A 23,554-nucleotide genomic window follows, 5' to 3' on the forward strand; every position below is an offset into this window, starting at 1 on the left:
GGGGCGGTGTGGCAGCAATTTTTCACACCAGCCTATTAATTAATGAAAGACCAAGACAGACTTTTAATTCATTTGAAAGCCTGATGCTTAACATTGTCCACCCCAGCTGTGAAACTCAGAAACCAGTCTTACTTGTTATCATCTATCGTCCACCTGGGCCTTACACAGAGTTTCTGTCTGATTTCTCAGACTTTTTATCTGATTTAGTTCTGAGCTCAGATAAAATAATTATTGTGGGTGATTTTAACATCCATGTAGATGCTAAAAATGACAGCCTCAACATGGCATTTAATCTGTTATTAGACTCAATTGGTTTCTCTCAAAATGTAAAAGAACCCACCCACCACTTTAATCACACTCTAGATCTTGTTTTAACATATCGTTAGCTTCATAGCATAAGTGCCTAAGTCATTGACTTAGTCAAATGACTTAGGCAATTATGCTATGAAGCTAACGATATGGCATCGAACCTGAACATTTAACAGTGTTTCCTGAAAACCCTCTCCTGTCTGATCATTTCCTGATAACATTTACTTTTACAATAATTGATTACACAGCGGTGAAGAGTAGACTTTATCAAAGTAGATGTCTTTCTGAAAGCACTGTAACTAAGTTTAAGAATATAATCCACCCACTGTTATCATCTCCAATGCCCTGTACCAACACAGAGCAAAGCAGCTATCTGAACGCTACCCCAACAGAGGTCGATTATCTTGTTAATAATTTCACCTCCTCACTACGTACGACTCTGGATACTGTAGCTCCTGTGAAAACTAAGGCCTCAATCAGAAGTACCTGACTCCGTGGTATAATTCTGAAACATGTACCCTAAAGCAGATGACTCGTAATCTGGAGAGGAAATGGCGTGTCACAAATCTAGAGGATCATCATTTAGCCTGGAGAAATAGTTTGCTGCTTTATAAGAAAGCCCTCCGCAAAGCCAGAACATCTTACTATTCATCACTGATTGAAGAAAATAAGAACAACCCTAGGTTTCTCTTCAGCACTGTAGCCAGGCTGACAAAAAGTCAGAGCTCTTTTGAGCCAACCATCCCTTTAACGTTAACTAGTAATGACTTCATGAACTTCTTCACAAATAAAATTTTTATCATTAGAGAAAAAATTACCAATAATCATCCCACAGATGTAATATTATCTACAGCTACTCTTAGTACCATTGATATTAAGTTAGACTCTTTTTCTCCAATTGATCTTTCTGAGTTAACTTCAATAATTACTTCCTCCAAACCATCAACGTGTCTTTTAGACCCCATTCCTACAAAACTGCTCAAAGAAGTCCTGCCATTAATTAATTCTTCGATCTTAAATATGATCAACCTATCTCTAATAATCGGCTATGTACCACAGGCCTTCAAGCTGGCTGTAGTTAAACCTTTACTCAAAAAGCCATCTCTAGACCCAGCAGTCTTAGCTAATTATAGGCCAATCTCCAACCTTCCTTTCATATCAAAAATCCTTGAAAGAGTAGTTGTCAAACAGCTAACAGATCATCTGCAGAGGAATGGTTTATTTGAAGAGTTTCAGTCAGGTTTCAGAGCTCAGCACAGCACAGAAACAGCTTTAGTGAAGGTTACAAATGATCTTCTTATGGCCTCTGACAGTGGACTCATCTCTGTGCTTGTCCTGCTAGACCTCAGTGCAGCGTTCGATACTGTTGATCATAATATCCTATTAGAGCGATTAGAACATGCTGTAGGTATTACAAGTACTGCGCTGCAGTGGTTTGTATCATATCTATCTAATAGACTCCAGTTTGTGCATGTAAATGGAGAGTCCTCTTCACACACTGAGGTTAATTATGGAGTTCCACAGGGTTCAGTGCTAGGACCAATTCTGTTTACATTATACATGCTTCCCTTAGGCAGTATCATTAGAAGACATAGCATACATTTTCACTGCTATGCAGATGACACCCAGCTCTATCTGTCCATGAAGCCAGATAACACACACCAATTAGTTAAACTGCAGGAATGTCTTAAAGACATAAAGACCTGGATGGCCGCTAACTTTCTGCTTCTTAATTCAGATAAAACTGAGGTTATTGTACTCGGCCCTGAAAATCTTAGAAATATGGTATCTAATCAGATTCTTACTCTGGATGGCATTACCTTGGCCTCCAGTAACGCGGTGAGGAACCTTGGAGTCATTTTTGACCAGGACATGTCCTTCAACGCACATATTAAACAAATATGTAAGACTGCTTTCTTCCATTTGCGCAACATCTCTAAAATTAGAAATATCCTGTCTCAGAGTGACGCTGAAAAACTAGTTCATGCATTTATTACTTCCAGGCTGGACTACTGTAATTCATTATTATCAGGATGTCCAAAAAACTCACTGAAAAGCCTTCAGCTAATCCAAAATGCTGCAGCAAGAGTCCTGACAGGGACTAGAAAGAGAGAGCATATTTCTCCTGTTTTGGCTTCCCTTCATTGGCTTCCTGTTAAATCCAGAATTGAATTCAAAATCCTGCTCCTCACATACAAGGTCTTAAATAATCAGGCCCCATCTTATCTTAATGACCTTGTAGTACCATATCACCCTATTAGAGCGCTCCGCTCTCGCTCTGCAGGCCTACTTGTTGTTCCTAGAGTATTTAAAAGTAGAATGGGAGGGAGAGCCTTCAGTTTTCAGGCCCCTCTTCTGTGGAACCAGCTTCCAGTTTGGATTCGGGAGACAGACACTATCTCTACTTTTAAGATTAGGCTTAAAACTTTCCTTTTTTCTAAAGCATATAGTTAGGGCTGGACCAGGTGACCCTGAATCCTCCCTTTGTTATGCTGCAATAGATGTAGGCTGCCGGGGGATTCCCATGATGCATTGAGTTTTTCCTTTCCAGTCACCTTTCTCACTCACTATGTATTAATAGACCTCTCTGCATTGAATCATATCTGTTATTAACCTCTGTCTCTCTTCCACAGCATGTCTTTATCCTGTCTTCCTTCTCTCACCCCAACCGGTCGCAGCAGATGGCCGCCCCTCCCTGAGCCTGGTTCTGCCGGAGGTTTCTTCCTGTTAAAAGGGAGTTTTTCCTTCCCACTGTCGCCAAAGTGCTTGCTCATAGGGGGTCATATGATTGTTGGGTTTTTCTCTGTATCTATGAAGCGCCTTGAGGCGACTTTTGTTGTGATTTGGCGCTATATAAATAAAATTGAATTGAATTGAATTGAATTGATATGTAAGTATTCCTGAAAAGCAAACATTGATACAATTGTCCAACAAATTGTCTTTGAATTGCCCAATTATTGGCTAACGAGTGTAACATGCTAACATTTTCATTGTTACATATTCAGAGGTTATCTGTTCCCTTGTGGCCACTACAATACAAGTATTAGTATTGTGATTTTTGAGGCAGATCTCATGCAGTATGGTCAAACAATAAATAAAATATCAATTGCTCTTTTAAATTAATTGTTTCATTTCTCTGTGGATTCTCAAGTGAATGGTATGAAATTCAGCATTATATTAGCTCTGTTTGCCTTTGTATCAGAATAGTGTAGTTTTTGTATTTAAAAAATTAAATTTGAAAATAGGGCAGGGATAGCTCAGTAGGTAGTGTGGTTATCCCATGATCAGAAGATCGGGGGTTTGAATCAACTGAACGGCTACCCTGAGGTACCCTTGAGCAAGGTACCGTCCCTACACACTGCTCCCCAGGCGCCTGATTAGTGGCTGCCCACTGCTTCACTGAGTGAATGGGTTAAATGCAAAGAGAGAAATTTCCCTGTGGGGATCAATAAAGTATACATTATTATTAAAAGGTAGAGGTATTAACATATAGACGGAAAGATCATGACGAGTATGCTTGTAGGACATAATGCCATTAATACTTTATCTACCTTTTATAGTGTATTTAGCCAATCTAAAGTGCTCCAAACCTTTATATCATGTGTTTGATCAACTCCTAAGAGTTAAAGAAGAGATCTGTAAATAGGACAATCGCTTGTCGATTGACTCCAGGATGTCTGCGATGTCTTTGCCGGCAGGCGATGTTGTACCGGGGGAGTCTGCCGGGCGACATCTCTTCGATGACGGCGTCTCAATTTTGGCCGGGGAGGATGCACTCTGGGCCTTATTCATTACTAAATCTTGAAAACAGCGGTCGATGTAATCTTGGAGAGCGTCTAAACTCTCCCCGTTGTCCTCCAGGGTGTTAGAGATGATAGAACAGATGTTGTTAGTTATATGACAATTGATTAGTATATTTGGTAATACTGAAGCTTGAAAAACCTTTGTTAAACTCTATGCTACCATTTGCTTTTTTTTTTTTTTATTCCGCCAAATCTCCGGCGTCTGACGTCACCTACAACATGGGTCGCTTACCTACTCGTCACTTCCGTCACTTACCGTCTCACCGTCTTCTCTAATGATAATTGATGCGTGAAATAATGATTGTTCTGGTTTGCTATATAATGGTATATATTATGGTACAAAGCTAATATGTATATGTTTATCCTTTATTTTAGCTTCTTGAAGAGGCTTCCATGTTACTTAAAACTGATGTGGACAAAAAAGTAATCCGAGGATTCAGTAAGTTGGCAGCGAAGCTTGTGTCAATAGCCCCAAACAGCAACCTTAAAAGCCTCTGCTTAAAATCTGTTGATGAGAGCCAGACAGACACTGAAAGAAAAGGTGAGGGCACTTGGCAATAATGAGCAAAAACATTTTTAACTCCTATCTCAGATACCACTTTTTAAGGTTTCACATACAGCACATTAGTAAACACAGTGTCCCTTACAACAGCGGTCCCCAACCACCGCGCCTCGGACTGGTACCGGTCCATGAGTCGTTTGGTACCGGGCCGCGAGAGTTGAGGCTCAGGTGTGAAATGTATCGTTTTTCAGGGTTTTTATCGGTTTTCAGCGTTATTTTGTTATCATTTTTATCGTTTACTCGGTTTTCCTGGGTCTTTTCACGTGTGTTATGAATGAATTTTCTCTTTTTCGGCACCGGTACTAGTTTTATTTTGTTGTATTTATCCGCGACACCTTAAAGGCCGGTCCATGAAAATATTGTCGGGCATAAACCAGTCTGTGGCGCAAAAAAGGTTGGGGACCGCTGCTTTACAATATCCACAGACTGACATTTCTCCTGTCTCATCTCTGCAATGATGTACTTTAAGATTTAACTGATATACCCTCGATGCTATATGTATCTCTATGAAGATTTTCAGTCATTCACACAATGTTTATCTCAAAAAATGTTCAGTGGCAGCTAGACTTGCTCTGCAAGTTCTTTAGGACTCAAATTATTTAAAGCTAGCAACTTACAGAACTGAACAACATTTTGGGGGTTTTGTATAAATGCTTAACATTTACACTGAATTATACTGAAAAGTTAATTAGGTATACATTTACTGCACTAATGCTTATGTTCTGCAAGACATTCAACGCCTGATAAAGGCACTCATATGGCCTTTACTGCTTTGTATTAACAAAATTGGCCAGAAAATATTTACATATTTCTCTTTATTTTTCAGGTCAGATGGTAAACACAGCTGTTCTTCTCCTGCCATCTATTTTCAAAGAAAATGCCTCTCATCTCTTCGTCATAAATAAGGTAAATTTATATATTTTTTGGTATGGTGAGAGGAGGGGGGGGGGGGGGGTCTTGAACAAATCCAGTATTTTACAGGAGTTTTATACTTTCATTGGGACAGCTGTTGTTTATACTTATTTAAACTATACTCCTCATTTCAAGAATTTAATTTCTGTTTCAGGATCCACACAGCCCGATACCTACAATCGTACTCAGCAGCAGTGACGGCAAGCCCTTGAGTGATTCAACTGAGGTCAATGTCCAGATGGATGGACAAAAAATGATTCTGGACAGTGGGGAAATGGACATTTCATTGGCGATGGGTATTGTCTTCTCCCTGTACCATGTTTACAATGTTGCCTATCCAAGTGAACTAAAAAAGACATTTTGCTTTTTGGAGGCATTTGTTCTCAACTTGGGAACTCTGACTACACCTGTACCAGTAGCTGTGCAAAGAGTGACAAATGCATTAAATATCTCCTAGATTGCCAGCATAGTGCAGGTGAGAGACTGAAATTGTCCCAGTGTGGACTAACAAAGGACCATGAGTCCCACGTTAAACTTAACTTACATAACTTAAGGCTGCAGTTCATTGATAATTTAAATAAAAAGATTGTTCTTGAAATAGTTTTACTGAAAATGCAAACATGCTGATGAAAATGTGTTGTTTAATTGTCTGTTATGAAAGTATTGCTATTTCTAATGTAAAAATTGTTGTTTTATCTATAGTATAATATTTATATGTATTTATAGTAAAGATATTTAATTATTACTGTTTAAATGACTTATATGCTATTATTAGTAGTGGTGTTGTGCTTAGCATTAAAATGCCTTTTTGTCTTTTTCTGTAATACAAAGTGCCAATAAACCATTAATCTATGTCTATGCTGTGCTCGTATTTATTTTACCCTACTCAAATTCAATTTATTATACATTTTATTTTGAAATATTTAAAATGGTTCTTTAAAGAACCACTCAAAAAAGGTTCTTAAAAATGGTTCTTTAAAGAACCTTTATTTTTCTGAGTGTAAAGGTTCCTTCTTCTTTAAAATTCAAACTTTGTAATGAAAGGATATTTTTAACAGGCTGTTCTCGTTTATATGACCTCCATAAAAGAACAGGGTTAGAACACATTGTGACGAAGTAAGATGTTTGTTTTGTAGTCCATCTTCTGCACAATGTAGTTTCAACGGGCGGACATCCGGTGTCACATCGCTCCTCTCTTTCCCTGAGTCCTTAGCAAATCTCCTTCCCACGATGACATTTTCATCGAGGCCAAGGAAAAGAGTTTAGGAAAAGGAGATAGGCGCTACTTTTGAAATAACACCCCACGTGGTTACTTTGAGACGCTGAGTCACGTGACCTCGCAGCAACAAATCACAGCCGAGCCGGAAAAGGGGGCGGAGCAAAGTGTCTGTGCAGGAGAGGAGTCGAGCAGAGAGAGCTGCTTTTTTATGAAACGGGAGTAAAGTAGTGAACTTACAGGAACATATACCACTACCAACCTTTGGATCGATATCTGCATCAATCTGCACACCCTTGTCTCCTGAATTGTAGCTGAGATCAGCGTGAACCATGTGGGTCTCTGCTCCCTCATCTGTTTCCTGTTTGGAAAGACTTCCAGCGGGGCGGCCTGCCTCTCCCCACTGCAGGGAAAAGGGTAACACCACCTGGGTCTGGGTGCAGTTCCCCCCTCCAGGGGCGGGGGTACCTAGACCCGGTTCGTAGAGTACTCTTGGGGAGTGTGATCGTGTGTACAGCGTCTCTTTATGTCTGTCTCCACTTCGGTTGAGTGTGGAGTAAGTGCATATGAGAGCATGAGGGTGGGAATGGATGTTTGTATCTGTGTGTGCCTGTATGTCTGTGTCTATATGTCAGGTTGGGTATCAGACGCCACCTCTCTGGGGACATCTCAGGCCCTCCAAGGTTTGGAGGCCTATCTCCCACCACCACCACTTCCCCTGCCAGTGGCGGACTCCCTCAGACATCGGTGCGGCTGCCCCTCTGTTGGTCTTCCTTGGTCTCTTGTGTTCTGGGGACCTCTGGATGTCTGGAGTTTTGATCTCCTCCATACCTGCTTCATGCCCTGGAGGACGGGGCTGTGGCCCCCCCACACCCTCTAGCAGATCATTACATGAAGGAACCTTTTAAAAAAAAACAAGAGCGTCCATGCTCACACCCACAAACTACACCCTTTTTGGCTCCTACCTCAAAGCACACTGTGTTCTGTTGATCTTATGTGCTGCACAATAATGTTTAATATTTAGTATTTACTGTCATATTCCCATATATCATTGTGATGTTGTTTATTCTATTACTCTTGTTCTCTTCTGCTTGTTTTCTTTTTTCTTTCTCTACAGGTGATCCAGGTGATCAATATATGCATTTTTTTACTTTTTTTAAATTTATTTTTTTCTGCTCATTCTATTGGTTTTTGTTTTTTGCCCTTCTCCCCGTCCCTCTTCTCAGCTGTTTCTCTTTCCCTCTTTCTTTCTCCCCTTCTTTCCCCCAGTCAAGTCTGTCCCGTATTCAGCAAGTGAAAATAAAATAAACAATAAAAGGTGAATCAAATGGACCATTACGGCAAGGCTGGGATGGTCAATTTGGTAAAGTAAAATTTTGGTAAAGTAAAATTTGGTAAAATTTTGGTAAAATCCGTTGGGCATCTTTCTTTGCCTTTAGACAATAATTCTGATGCAAAAGAGCCAAACGGGACAGGCAAAAAAAAAAAAAAAAGGAAAGACTTCCAGCTTCATCACGGAGTTTCTCTCGGTTTGTGGGATCATCTAAAGGTAAGCACCGAGCTAACTTTAATGTGGGTTCCGTTTATGTTGAGTTTATCTCTGTTGAGGATAATAGATTGCTTGGGATACACTGGAGTCAGACAGACTGTAGAGTTTGTGATTGCTTGCAACAATATGAAATGGCGGTTGCTAGGGGGTAAGAATACATATAGAAAAATAGTCTTGGAATATGAACAAAAGGATGGAGTGCAGGCAGGGCTCTAGAGAACAGCCAACCCCCACCCCTAGGACAGGAAGCCACAGTTACAAGCCTGGGGGAGGGAAATCAGCCTTTAGAATAGGACTTCATAGGATAATCTCCAGATGCATCTGTATTTTATTTTCTTCCAGCGCAAATAAGGACGTCTGATTTTGGAAGTAAAAGTCTCTGCCTGATTGCTACCATCAAAAAGAATCCGTGAAGGTGCCATACTTCTTCTTCTTCTTCTTCTTTTAACACTGTTTAGTCTTAATGTTTATTACGTATTATATACAAATGCAATAAGCAGCAGGTGCTATAGGCATCTGGAAGCAACTGTATATACAATTCTAACATGTGATTAACTATTAGTTACTCAGTGTCACTCTTTCTATGCAAAACTAAGCAACTGAAAATAATCAATACTCCCTTAAAAGTGCACATGTGTAATTTATATAATTACATCACCACATCTGATTAGAGTAACATTAAGCAGTTTTATATTACACAGAACAACGAGAACAGAGCTCTACAATTAATAACATCTAATATCAGCTAGTCTGACGATGAGCTGAACATCACTAATCATTACCGGTGCCTTTTTTGAGTCTCTCTGCTTTCCTCTCAATTTCTGTACATTATTTAAAACTCTTAATAAAGTGACCTTTTCTCTATATTGGCAATGTACATCTCTGTTTAGAGCTGTTCGCACTAAAGTAAAAAGCACCATCACTTCATGCGAATCCGCATGAAGTGACATGGTGCAATGCACCGATGTCTGAGGGCGTCTGCCACTAGTAGGGGGAGTGGTTGGGGAGATAGGCCTCCATACCTTGGAGTCCGTGTAGCGTGCCCACCCCCAAGATCCTATATGTATGTGTTATGAGAGTGTGAGTAATGTGAATGTGTAAGTTGTGAGATAAAATTGAGGCACAGGAAGCCAGAAGGAGACAGATGGGGGGGATGCCTCCCCTGCACCCTGGGGACATATCTTTACCCCAAGGCCCTGCATGTGTGGGTGATTGTGGTGGAGCGGGAAGAGGGAGGCAGCTGGAGATGGGGAGGGAAGGAAGCTCCCCCACTGACCCCAGTAGGCACTCCATTCTCTGCAACCCACCAGGGAAAGGGGGCCCAGGCCCATCCGGACTAGGGCCCAGTACAGCAGCGCCGCCTGACCCCACAGAGCCCGGGACAGCCCACCCGACCTCACCACAGAGAAAACTCCACCCACCCCATCCTCCTCTCATCTTCCAGACTACACGAGACAATAGCCCAGACTGAGATCTTCCTCCATCTCTCCTGTATCTCCCCCTCCTGCAGAGTGAGTTCCTGAAGAGAGGAGAGCTCCTGCAAGATGTAACCTCCCCCACCAGTCGAAGAGCCCCCCAGGTGGCTCGACGCACCGGCAGCACCCTGCGCCAGGGCTGGGCCCCCATACACCCACCCGCCCACAACCCGCAACACACCAACCAGGACCCAAGCCCCCGAGCCACAGCCAGGGCCACAGCCCGGCGACGGAGCACCCCCACAACCCCATGCCCATCCCGGACCCACCCCGGGGCAGCAAGGCTACCAGGTCAGTAACCCACGTCCGTCAGCACAGACCCTCCCCTAGCCCCGCTGCACGCAGCCACGAGGAAACCGTCACCTAAGAACCATGACCGCTACCCCGGGTTGAGCCCTCCAAGGAAGATGCTCCTGGTGAACCACCCGACGCCCTAAGCCTGTCCCTACCCCACACCAACCACAACAGCATAGGTGGGACCAAACTATGATCCCCCACCCCCGCTAGGTGATGGAGCTGATCAAAGGAGCCCAGAGCAATTGATGTGATGTGGTGGCAGAGGCTGTATCAAGACAAATGTAATCTAATAGATAATTTCTATATTGGTTAGAATTAAGATTATTTTTATTTTTCCAGTTCATGAGGACTGTTTTCTTGGCGATGCATAGGGCAGTGAAAACCATATGGGCTATATTCTTATCTGTAGTGACATTATCTAAGTCAAGTTGTCAAGCTCTAAAAAGTACTGAAATAGTTCAGCTGATGCCATTTTGCAAAGGCAGAGAATTCAGAAACACATCATCTCTAAAAATGAGGTTCATACATTCTATATATTCAAGTTTCATTCTATATATTCAAAAGATCATTCTATATATTCAAGTTTCATTCTATAAATTCAAAAGATCATTCTATATATTCAAGTTTCATTCTATATATTCAAAAGATCATTCTATATATTCAAGTTTCATTCTATAAATTCAAAAGATCATTCTATATAGTCAGACTTTGGTTGGAATATATATATATAATATTTTCCTAAAGGGCATAATATAATATACCAATATAATATATCCATAATATACATATATATACATATATATACATATATACACACACACAGTGGCTTGCAAAAGTATTCGGCCCCCTTGAACTTTTCCACATTTTGTGTCATTACAGCCACAAACATGAATCAATTTTATTGGAATTCCACGAGAAAGACCAACACAAAGTGGTGCACACATGAGAAGTGGAACGGAAATCATACATGATTCCAAACATTTTTTACAAATAAATAACTTGTTCCTGTAGATCTTCACATACAGTGGGGCAAAAAAGTATTTAGTCAGCCACCGATTGTGCAAGTTCCCCCACTTAAAATGATGACAGAGGTCAGTAATTTGCACCAGAGGTACACTTCAACTGTGAGAGACAGAATGTGAAAAAAAATCCATGAATTCACATGGTAGGATTTGTAAAGAATTTATTCATAAATTAGGGTGGAAAATAAGTATTTGGTCACCTCAAACAAGGAAAATCTCTGGCTCTCACAGACCTGTAACGTCTTCTGTAAGAAGCTTTTCTGTCCCCCACTCGTTACCTGTATGAATGGCACCTGTTTGAACTCATCATCTGTATAAAAGACACCTGTCCACAGCCTCAAACAGTCAGACTCCAAACTCCGCCATGGCCAAGACCACAGAGCTTTCAAAGGACACCAGGAAAAGTATTGTAGACCTGCACCAGACTGGGAAGAGTGAATCTACAATAGGCAAGCAGCTTGGTGTGAAAAAAATCAACTGTGGGAGCAATCATCAGAAAATGGAAGACATACAAGACCACTGATAATCTCCCTGGATCTGGGGCTCCACGCAAGATCTCATCCCGTGGGGTCAAAATGATCATGAGAACGGTGAGCAAAGATCCCAGAACCACACGGGGGGACCTGGTGAATGACCTGCAGAGAGCTGGGACCAAAGTAACAAAGGTCACCATCAGTAACACACTACAACGGCAGGGAATCAAATCCCGCAGTGCCAGACGTGTTCCGCTGCTGAAGCCAGTGCATGTCCAGGCCCGTCTGAAGTTTGCCAGAGAGCACATGGATGATACAGCAGAGGATTGGGAGAATGTCATGTGGTCAGATGAAACCAAAGTAGAACTTTTTGGTATAAACTCAACTCGTCGTGTTTGGAGGAAGAAGAATACTGAGTTGCATCCCAAGAACACCATACCTACTGTGAAGCATGGGGGTGGAAACATCATGCTATGGGGCTGTTTTTCTGCCAAGGGGACAGGACGACTGATCCGTGTTAAGGACAGAATGAATGGGGCCATGTATCGTGAGATTGTGAGCCAAAACCTCCATCCATCAGTGAGAACTTTGAAGATGAAACGAGGCTGGGTCTTCCAACATGACAATGATCCAAAACACACCGCCCGGGCAACAAAGGAGTGGCTCCGTAAGAAGCATTTGAAAGTCCTGGAGTGGCCTAGCCAGTCTCCAGACCTCAACCCCATAGAAAATCTGTGGCGGGAGTTGAAAGTCCGTGTTGCTCGGCAACAGCCCCAAAACATCACTGCTCTCGAGAAGATCTGCATGGAGGAATGGGCCAAAATACCAGCTACTGTGTGTGCAAACCTGGAGACCTGCAGACCTATAGTAAACGTTTGACCTCTGTTATTGCCAACAAAGGTTATGTTACACAGTATTGAGTTGTATTTTTGTTATTGACCAAATGCTTATTTTCCACCCTGATTTACGAATAAATTCTTTACAAATCCTACCATGTGGATTCATGGATTTTTTTTTTCACATTCTGTCTCTCACAGTTGAAGTGTACCTCTGGTGCAAATTACTGACCTCTGTCATCATTTTAGGTGGGGGAACTTGCACAATCGGTGGCTGACTAAATACTTTTTTGCCCCACTGTATATATTATGTGTCTGACAACTCTTTGAAAAAAAAGCTGCCTGTCAGCACACCAGACTGGCCTAACTTTAAGCCATAGCAAAAGCTAATACAAGTGCAGATTTAATACAGGCTATCTGGGACTGTGTTTAACACTAGAATTACTGAGCATTTTTTCCTGGTGCAAGTCCCTACTACTAGATTTATTAGCCCTGCGCAAATTTGCGTAAATCCCCTGAACCTAAGACTTCCTAGAATTACTGACTTTTTTATTTTCTGGTGGAAGTCCCGAGGTGTTAATCACCTCTGCTGAAATTTTCACAGGTCATCAGCTCGATTCTCCTCCTGTTTTTGTTGTGCAAACCACCCATTATCTTTGAGGCCTGGAACATTTGCATTTGTTCACTCAGAGTAGCTCAGCTCCAAGGCAAGAGAAAAATCTGTGTTACAACCCTACAATGGAGCTGAAGGCCTCTCAGCAGGGTGCTAGGAGGTGTTAGGTTCAGGGAATTTATGCAAATTTGCGCAGGGTTAGTAAATGTACTAGTAGGGACTTGCACCAGGAAAAAAAGGGGTCAGTAATTCTATTGTTAAATGCTATGAATCTGTATGTGCGTCACCTGTGTCTGAGAATTTCAGCCAGTTTAATTTAATGGAGGGAGAAATATATAGAGAGAGGTCTCACCACGGTTGAGTGTCGGGGTGCTGTTGATATCTCCTGCCACGAAAGAAGATTCTGTCTGCTTCCGAACCATGTCGTTCCACATCCTGCGGATCTGACTCTGGAAGAGGAAACATGGTGCAGTGAGTGGCAGTAAACACACGACAAGTTAAATATAGAAACCCGGCGGGTAGACTTTGTAACTCAGTGGGGCAGCTGTAATAAAAACTGTGGAGCTCGCTCTAATCTGCAAAGAATAGGCAAACACGCCAGACAAAGAGAATGAGGCATCAAGTAAAGAGAAACACAGCTTTGTCATGTTATCGTGACGGGGGCTTGAGATTTGTAAGACATGACTGTAGTAGCCGATGGAATTGTTGTTTGGAAGTGTTATTACATTTTGAAACAGCTTGTTTGCCGATTGTGAGCAATAATTGCCATTGTTTGAGTATGTGTCTGTGTAGCTGCGCATATGCCGGCATTTACAGTATTTTCCAATGACGGGTATGATGCCTGTGTCTATATATACACCATGTGGACTACAAATGATATCTTTATAACATAATCTTACATAAGAGACCTTTTAAAAGGGGAGAAAATGTAGCTACAGAGGGAGAAACCATGCCTAATTTTGAAAAGATTTGCTTTGTTTTTACATCATTTTTTAGTTTAAAAAAAGACAGATAACATTACTCATTTTGTTCCACTAAAACAGTCGTGTTGCTGCACAAGCTGTTTTTATTCATCATTTGTTCTTAGAAAAACACCATTTTAAAACTCAGTGGTGTTTTCCACTGATGATATGTTTGCGAGTGTTTATGTGTGGGTCTGTGCTGCCTGCACCTGTCTGTGGTGCCAAAGAGTTGCGTATCATCTTGTGCAAAGTGATCATGAGGAAAATCAGGTTGAGCTAAGGAAAGACGATAGGAAGAAATAAAAAAATGCGCCGTGAGCACTCTAGTCCAAAATTACTGATTTCATATTGTTAATAACATCGCAAAATTGCATGCTGGTGAAATACTTCTGACTGCGGGATATCGAAATATGGAGGCTAATACCATAATAACAAATGAAACAGGTCCAATGAAGCTCCAGATGAAGTAGTTATCCACTCACAGCCAGCATCTTGAGTGACACAGAGGACACAAGTGAGTTATGCACAACTAAACCAACAAACAACTGTACACTCACACTGAGCTCATGCACATGAATACACACACTATTTCTCTGTCTCAGCGGATGATCTTATGAAGGCTAATCATCAGGCTTTGTTCAGAGAACCCAGTCTGTGGGGAGGCGCAAGAGCCCTTCACACGGCACTGCATATTACATTTCCATCTGGGGGAATAGCACAATCCTACTTCTCAATCTGCAGGTGCAAAAGGCCTGTACTCACACGTACGCTTTCTTGGTCCTATAGCTCCTGTAGTCTATGGCTGCAGACATGCCCACCACCAGTGTGAGTACTCACTCTCAAAGACCTCCACCAGCATGAGATAGAGCTGCACACCCTCCAGACACATCCAGGAGAAGGCAGCCAAGAAGAAGAAATGCAGAAGGCCAGCAAAGATTGGACAGGCGATCTGAGGGTGGCAGCCATGGAGAGAGCAGAGAGAGGGAAAGGAGAAGGAGGAGGAGAGAGAAAATATGAAGTTAGAGGAGGAGATACAGTTAAGATTAAGGTATATAACTGAATGAACACCACAAGAGGATAGAACAAAGTTGCTATCTGGAAGTACTGCTGGACACTGACAAGGGAAAAATGAATAGCTGCCCCCTGGGTTACAGGCTCCGTGCATGTTATTGAGTGGTGATTCATTACTCAGTGCAGTAAATGTTTTATAGAGTAGCATAATGAAACAGGGCCTCAATTTCAGCTTCAAAGTCATTAAATAAAAAAGCTGAAAAAGTCGCCTGTGTTGTGCATAATGACATTTTCAAACCGGAATCTGTACAAAGTAACTAGATCTTGTCATTCAGTATCATTGCAGAAATGGACACAAACACTAAGCTTTGATGCCTCAGCTGGAAATCTACATGTTAAATCACACCATAACTTATAGTGTACCAGGAAACCCTTCTAAACTCTACACCATAACTTTAAAGGTCATCAGAGTCAATCAGAGAGGTTTCTTGTTACATCATAAATTATAATCACTATATTTCTTTAGTTACAACTTTAGCTTAGTGTACTGATAAGCGATTTGTATACTGACACAGAACAAGAGGAATCGAGATGATGATTTTCCTTTGCTATTGTTTTCATGCAGTTTCTTTGTTGGGGGCACGATGCAGTCTCATGACAGCAGAGGAATAACTGCCTCATGATAGTGCTTGTTAAACTCAGCTGCACAGTAAGGTGGTTACTGGTTTGAACACCTATTATGAGGAGATTGTTTGCTCTCTACCTACCTGCAGTCCTCCAAGTACTCCAGCTTTCCTCCACAATCCAAACACACGCTCGTTTGGTAAACTGGTGAGCCTAAATTGAACGTGCATGTGAGACAGATTTCCTTTAATCGCTCACTGGAACAATGAGGTAAAAGATAAACGAAGAATCACTCAAGTAAAATCATAAATGCTTTTAAAAAGTCAAATCTAAAAGCTTTACATTGCTGTAGCCTGTGGGAGGATCAGAGGCTCTGCAAAGTGTGACATTTGACCCCTGTGTCTCATTCTGTCTTAAATGTTTCATTCATGGTCTTAAGTCCCAGGAAACAGAATAAAAAAATCACTCTAAAACGCTGCCGATCCTGCACAGTGTATGTTTGCAGAACAACTGGACATGTTTGTGGACACCGAACAATATTCAGTGTGTTGGGCTGTTTCAGAGTCAGCGTTCCAGTGCAGCAGTGATGCAAGGTGTTGACTGATCGAGCACAACAGCTCAGTAACTTTTGTAATCAAAGCTTATCTCATCATGTGATTGTGTGACAGGATTTAGAGAGACGTGCTCACACGAAGAACCGCACTGAATCTGTTCTTGTTCTTTACAGTTTGTCTCAGAGAGATTAAAAAGCTCATTTTACCTTCCAGGCCGTCACCCCCAAGTTTATGTCAGTCACATGATTTTTCACTGCTCACCTCACATTTAACAGATTTGACTTGTCCATGGTCATTTGTCAACATTTCCAATTGGTTCTACAGTTATATTCATATTAAATAAAATGATTTACTACCACACAGAGACAGTTTTGGTAGTTCGGGGCCTTTACCTTCTAAGACCTGAACTCTTCCACACCATGCATTTTTAATGTCTCTTTGATATTTGGGCATATTGGGGCCTGATGAATGCAAAAACAAAGAATTACCAGATTTTTTTTTTACCTTATTTTTGTTTTGTTTTTTTAAATAAGAGACACATATGAGGATATTCGTTTAAAACGTTGATAGAACAGTAGCAGTATAATGTCCTCGTAAGTTGATATCAGGCCCTTGTAGAGCAAAATCGAGTACTTTGGTCTAAATAACCCAAAATGTGATGTCCACATATGTGGACGCCAGGTCCTAGGAGGTTAAAAGTTCCACACAGTCACAACCACAGTGATACTTGTTACGCCCCCAGTCTAGGCGGGTAGGGACGCACATAAGGTTGGAGGAGAGAGAGACAAATCCCCACCCTGGTTCCCAAGCCAAACATCCAAACCAGTTGTGAGTAAAAAGGTGTTTTTATTTAAGGAAAAGAAGCATAGCTCCAGGGTGAGCCCAGGCCAAAATAATAAACAAAACCAACTAAGTCCCACCAGAGAAAACTAACTAAACCCTAGGAAAGAAAAACAGAACAAACAAATGACAGAGCTATCCCTCGCTCCCTACCCGGAAAACAGGAGAAAACGATTCCAAAAGAAAAGGCAGCTCACCCCTTCCGCTTCAACCCAAGAGTGCCTAAGCGCTCAACTAATTCACTAGGAGCGGCTTTCACAATTTCACACTCTCACAAATACACAAGATAAGCACGGGCTGGGAACACCAGGGTCAGGGCCGCGACGGCTGTCCGGCTACTCGCTCGTTCCACTCTCTCTCTCCCCCCTCGGAGCTGTCAGAGCGGCCTTTTGAAGGTAGTCAACCGCTCCATGGTCCAATCAGTCGCTCACGACTCCTCATTAGGGGAGGGACCTGGAAAAGTCTTAAGCACAGTACAGAAAACACAGACAGAAAACAGGCCACACATGGCCACAGCAATACTGCTTAAAATAATCCAATAATTAAAAACAAAGAAATGTCCATACCTTCACTCCTCAAAGGTTGTAAGATGATTCCACCTTTTTCTTCCTCTGCATGAACTGAAATCAGGTGATTGTAGCTCACGCTGCACAGGAGACAAAGGCATGTTTGGTGGTTTGTAATGGGAAACATTATTGCAGTGTGATCACTGAGTTTAGCGTTTTATTACTGCATTACAGACCAATACAAGTAAAAACAACACATCACATTCAACAACATCAGTAGCTGCTGTCTAGAATGTTAACTCCAGTTATTATCTATGCTTCCTGTATTCATTTAGCCTTGTTGCCTCTTTGCTCCTATTTGTCCTTTTTTCTTTCAGCTAAGACCTGATGTAAGAGGATCCATTGTGCCTGGTTCTGTTACACATCTCTAAAAACAAAACTCTGGGTGACACCAGGGCCCTATTTCAGGAAGCCGGTTTAGTGCAAACTCTGAGTAAGTATACCCTGAGTTAACGAAAACTCTGGGTTTTCGGTTTCACAAAGCGAGTTCAGCTGAAGCCTGAGTGAGTCACTATGACGACACACTCCGTGAAGCTAACCTGCCCCCTAGCAGGTTTACTTCAACTAACCCTGACTGTCCCCGCCCCTTTGTCGGAAACCTGACAGTAGGAAGTGTCAGACATGGCGTGTCCCTTCCTTGAAGAGCCAGTAGATGTTGAAGCCCAAATTCTCCGCAGAGCTCACCGCCGGGAGAGAGTGATCAGAGCGCGTTTGGACATTTTATCATTTCCTGATGATTTTCTGTGCGAACGTTACCGTTTCTCAGCACAATCTATAAGTTATTTGGATAACATCCTCAGGCCATATATTACGCATGTGACACATCGCGGACATGCTCTCAGTTCATTGCATATTATTTGTATTGCACTTCGGTTTTTTGCAAACGGGAGCTTTCTGTATAATATTGGTGACGCTGAGCACGTTTCCAAGGCTACCGTCTGTCGGGCAGTCAGGAATGTTACAGTTGCACTGAAACGTCTTCTGTACTCGTCTGTGTTCCCCGGTCACAGACCCACAAGATTTATCAAAGAGGGATTCCACAAAATTGCAGGTATCAGGATGAACAAAACTTAATTTATGATGTGGTGATATTTGAACTACTACTTAAATTTTACATTTATTTTCACGGTTCCCAGGCGTGATTGGCTGTATAGATGGCACTCACATTCCAATCATTGCTCCTTTAGTAAATGAAGGAGACTATGTGAACAGGAAGTCTTTCCACAGCATTAATGTACAGGTACATAGTTCCCTGTAGCATTTCAAACTAACAAATTATTTCATTATAGTAATGGATGCTAATTTGTGTTCTCTGCACTGTGAAGATCATATGTGATGCTGCCAACATTATCACAAATGTGGAAGCCAAGTGGCCAGGCTCTGTCCATGACTCACAAATATTCCGTGAATGTACACTGAGCACAAAATTTGGACATGGTGAGTTGAGAATACTTTAAAATATATAAAGACCAATTGCTTCAGGGACATTTGAACTGAAGTGTATCCTTCTGTCTTAGGAGAGTTCACTGGCTACTTGCTTGGTGATAGGGGGTATCCATGTTTACCCTATTTGCTTACCCCTTACCCTGACCCGGGCCCACAGCAGCGATATAATCTGGCTCATTGCAGGACAAGAGCCAGAGTTGAAATGACTATCGGAATGCTTAAGGCCCGGTTCCAGTGCCTGCAAAGGCTCAGGGTCACCCCAGAAAGGGCATGTGACATTATTGTGGCATGTGTGATTCTTCACAACATTGCCACAATTAGAGGAGAACACTGTCCTTCTGAACCAAACAGCAGTGATCCAAACCATGAACATCCTGACCCTCCCACGGACATACAAGATGGAAGAGCAGTCAGAGACACCATATGTCACAATCATTTCTTTTGACCCATCACCTCAACATGTTGAAAGAAGAATAAACAGATTTTTTGTTCAACTGGCTTTATTGGTCGCCTGTGTTTCCTGTACACAAAGTATTAAAAGATGTAAACCTCATAAAGTGTCTCTGTTGCTTCCTCCTCTGTAACAGCTGTCAATGTTTCTTCATTATTTTCCTGTAGTAAAGAAATAAACAACATTGCTGTTCTACTGTAACCTCATATAATCTGTGGAGTATTACTCACAACTGCATGTTGGTCTGGCTCAACAGGAGGCTGCACCAGATGCAGTACACCACCACCATCAACTGATAGAATATGAGGTTTATACAGGTCACTTATAACTTACAAGGGACCAAATGGCAATTAACAAACATACCAGTCACCTTACACTTCATTGTCATTATGCTCTCAAAGACAACCAAGGCTGAGGGAAGGCAAAATCAGTAGGAAAATAACTTCACTACAAAATAATCCATTATGGTAAAGAGTTTATCAAATGAATGAGTAGCACTGCGAAGGTGACTGTGAAGAAAGGATGTATGCACATCATGTATTATTTTGAATTTACCCCTTTTGTAGGCACTTGTGTCTTGCGGGGTTATTGACTCAGAGGATGTCCCCGCAGAGATGCCTTCAGCCACAGGGCGCCCACTGTTTTGGCTGAGGGCCAACTGCTCAGCCTCTGTGAGTGGTGGTGGTGGAGGACCCCCACCTGTTTTTCGGGCCTCCGCTTTTTTTCTGTTGGCTATAACGGGCCACATTTGAGCATACAGAGTAAGCAAATATGTACTTGTAATGTGCTCAGATAATTTCAATAAGTGCTTACAGAAAGGAAATTAATGTAGCCTCTAACTGCAATTGATTTACATGGGACAAACAGACCAAGCACTATGGCTCATAATACAATTACACCTTACCTGTTTGGACTATATTTTTATATTTCATTTTTACTTGCTGCCAGGCACGTTTGGGGCCTGTTGGGTTGCACCTGCGCTCACATCACATCACAAAATAAAATGTATAAAATAACAAATAAAATAACATATGATAAAATAACGTGTTAAATGGGTGGAAATCCCTAGATCAATGTTTATATTAACACTCACGCATTGACTCTGTCGGCTATGTTTTGCCATGCATGCTCCCTGTCTTTTGCAGCTGTGGCTAACTTTACTTTTTTCCGCGGAATTTGCATGTTATCGGCATATGCTGCCATCAGAATTTCGGCCTCAAGCGCTGTAAAATACATTGACCGCGCCTTCTTTCCCTCCGTCTCCATGGTGACTCGCTTAATCTGTGCTCCGCTTATCAGGGCTTTATGTATCCTCGTCCGCGCGCTTCACTTGGGGTTAAAGCAACTCCGCGTTGACTGAACTAATTGTTATCAGCCTTTCTGAAACCGAATATTCCGAGTTGGACAGTTCGGGGTTACTCAACCCTGAGTATCGTTTTTCACTCTGAGTTTTCTAAACCGGCTTCCTGAAACAGGGCCCAGATCTGCACACTGGAGCAGAGCTGGCCTGGGAGATAAATATGTGCTTTTGTACCAGGGTGGACAGTTTGTTCCAGATCACCAGCATCCATCTTTTAAGAACCGGGTGGATCTGCAGGACAGACAGATGAAGGATGGAGACGCGTCTTTGATTCTAAGAAATGTGTCGATTGCTGATATTGGAACATACGAGTGTCGTGTTTACGTGACAGAAAGACACTCATGGGAGATCATCAGTAACACCACCCTTACTGTTGTTGTTTCTCCAGGTGAGTGAGTAGAGTTGAGTGTGTGTGTGTGATCAGAGGTGAAGCTGCTTCCTGGTTGTCGATGTTTGTTTGTTGTATGGATGAGCTGGTGGATGTCAGAGGTAGACAGATGTTTCTCCAGCTGTTGTCTTTGTGGCTGGTAGTCTAGAGTTGTAGAGCAGCATTGTTTGGTTAGAGCAGAAACAAAGACATTTATGAATCCGTCTCTTCTTCCCTTGCTCTCTAACTCGTCTGTACACGTGTGGGGAAACTCAATGTTAAAGCCTACAGCTGGAGGGGGGGGGGGGGGTGAAGCTGGTGGTTGTGAGTCTGTGAAAGTGAATCCTGCTGGTGCCCTGAGATCTGTGTTATGTCTCAGCACAGGGAAAAGAATCACAACTCACAATAATTTCTAATATGAGCTTCAGTGCATTTTCTTAGATTACTGCGTGAGCATCTGACCTGCTGCTCTTTGTTGAATTGGTCAACTGAATTTAAGTTGTTAGTTGTAGCCAGATGTGTAACTGCACAACTGTCAGAGGCAGATGAAACAATGGTCTCATTTGATGTTACATCTCTCTTCACTTGCATCCCAGTTACTGCATTCAAGGTAGTTCGTAAGAAATTACAGGATGACCCCAACCCTAGCAACAGGACCACTCTCAGCACCAACCAAATGTGTTTGCTTTTGGAACTGTGTCTTCATTCCACCTATTTTACAGTACTACAAGCAGAAACATTGGTGTTGTTACATCTGCGCTCACAGGCCTTGCTGGTTCGGAGACTTATCACCGTTAACAAAGAACGACAAAGAGAGATCAATTGGTTTTTCACTTGCAAGGGAAGACCGCTGGACCAGGGTCCTGGAGGCTCCTCACCTGAGAAGCAAATGGTAAATGGCCTGTATTTGTAAACCGCTTTACTTAGTCCTTAACGACCCAAAATTGGTTTACACTACATTAATTAACCCATTCACACAATGGTGATGGCAGCTACATTGTAGCCACAGCTGCCCTGGGGCACACTGACAGAGGCGAGGCTGTCGGACACTGGCGCCACCAGGCCCTGTGACCACCACCAGTAGGTAACGGGTGAAGTGTCTTGCCCAAGGAAACAACGACCGAAACTGTCCAACCGGGGCTTAAACCGGCAACCTTCCGATTATAGACGAACTGCCAACTCGTGAGCCACGATCACCCATTGCAAACTCCAACTTCAGCCCCTGCTTGCAGTCCTTTTATTGAAATGACACAACCTCCCATTGAAAAACCCCTATGGTGTCATAAAAGTTAAAAACAGTGTATGTGTGTGTGCATGCATGTGCGAGCACGTGTGTGTGTATGTGTGTGTTTGTGTGTATGTGTGTGTGTGGCTTCCTGGTGATCACAAAAGGGTCACCTCCCCTCACCCCTGTATATGGCTTCTTCTTTAACAGTCCACCATATAGAGATTGACAGACCACGTGACTTTCGTGCATTGCATTGTGGGTACAAGTGGCAACAAAATCAAAACACTGCATGAAGCACTAGCATTTCCAGCACTGCTAATCATTAATTCTGCGTTTTGAATCCCTACTTGCATTTTATTTGCCCAAAAAACAGTTATGTACAAAACGATGGAGAACTCGGCACGTCCGTACAAAGACAGAGTTAATGAAAAGGCAAAATAAAGTACGAGGAAAAAATCAAAGGACTTAAAGGGTTAGACCCATACGAACATACAGAGTAGGTCTGTGAAGGTTCTCAGTCATCCAGGTCATCGTAGTCTAAGGAGCTTGCAAAGAAAAGCGTCTGGACTTCTTTAACTTGCTTGAAGACGTTTCACCTCTCATCCGAGAAGCTTCTTCAGTTCTAAGGTCAAATGGTGGAGATTCCCACATTTAAGCCCTGTGGGAGTGTCCCCCTGAGAGGGACAAAAGTACCCCCTAATGAAACTCTACCTAATCACATGAGCCAAGGTGTGAAAACGGGTGTGGGTCACAATCAGCCAGGGTTTCGGGTGAACTCATTGTGAAACCTGGCCCCACCCTATCATGTGATTTCCTGAGGTCACATGGCCTAGGGTGTGAAAGGCAGCAACAAGTTTAATATTCAGAAACCTAAAGTATGTATCAGCAGCAGAACGGAGCTAAAAATAAATGTTTGTTTCAGTTCTATGAAGCTTTGAGTATTTTGGATCAGTAGCACCGCTGTGTTTGTTGCATCATATTGCTGTAATTGTTTATATGCTTTATATATTCTGAGGTAAGTTGATCTACAGTGTTACATCATATTCTATAAGGATGTTATGTGTTTGTATACTTTCTG

At 42.2% G+C, this 23,554-nt stretch overlaps 2 protein-coding genes and 1 long non-coding RNA gene across 9 annotated transcripts in view; all 3 read left to right on the top strand.

The window, feature by feature from the left end:
* LOC112430920 (uncharacterized) overlaps positions 1 to 6,434 on the top strand; it is a 54,793-nt gene extending 48,359 nt beyond the window's left edge. For 5 of the 7 annotated variants that reach the window (XR_013094841.1, XR_013094845.1, XM_076878452.1 and 2 more), the window contains 3 exons: positions 4,488 to 4,653; positions 5,501 to 5,580; positions 5,741 to 6,434. Coding sequence is in view for 3 of the 7 variants with exons in the window: in XM_076878452.1 (XP_076734567.1) it covers positions 4,488 to 4,653; positions 5,501 to 5,580; positions 5,741 to 6,043 (549 nt within the window). In the remaining 4 variants the exon portion in view is untranslated. Of the gene's footprint in view, positions 1 to 2,942; positions 4,654 to 5,500; positions 5,581 to 5,740 lie in introns of all 7 variants that reach the window. The other 2 variants (XR_013094843.1, XR_013094854.1) reach the window with 1 other exon arrangement.
* Positions 1 to 23,554, top strand: part of LOC112430924 (uncharacterized) — a 193,813-nt gene that overhangs the window by 76,537 nt on the left and 93,722 nt on the right. The window lies entirely within an intron of this gene.
* On the top strand, positions 18,663 to 19,616 carry LOC143416915 (uncharacterized). Its single transcript, XR_013097158.1, has 3 exons — positions 18,663 to 18,864; positions 18,950 to 19,061; positions 19,142 to 19,616. It is a non-coding gene; the product is annotated as an uncharacterized LOC143416915 (long non-coding RNA).

This window comes from Maylandia zebra, linkage group LG3 (assembly GCF_041146795.1).
Source record: "Maylandia zebra isolate NMK-2024a linkage group LG3, Mzebra_GT3a, whole genome shotgun sequence".
NCBI classification, from domain to species: domain Eukaryota; kingdom Metazoa; phylum Chordata; class Actinopteri; order Cichliformes; family Cichlidae; genus Maylandia; species Maylandia zebra.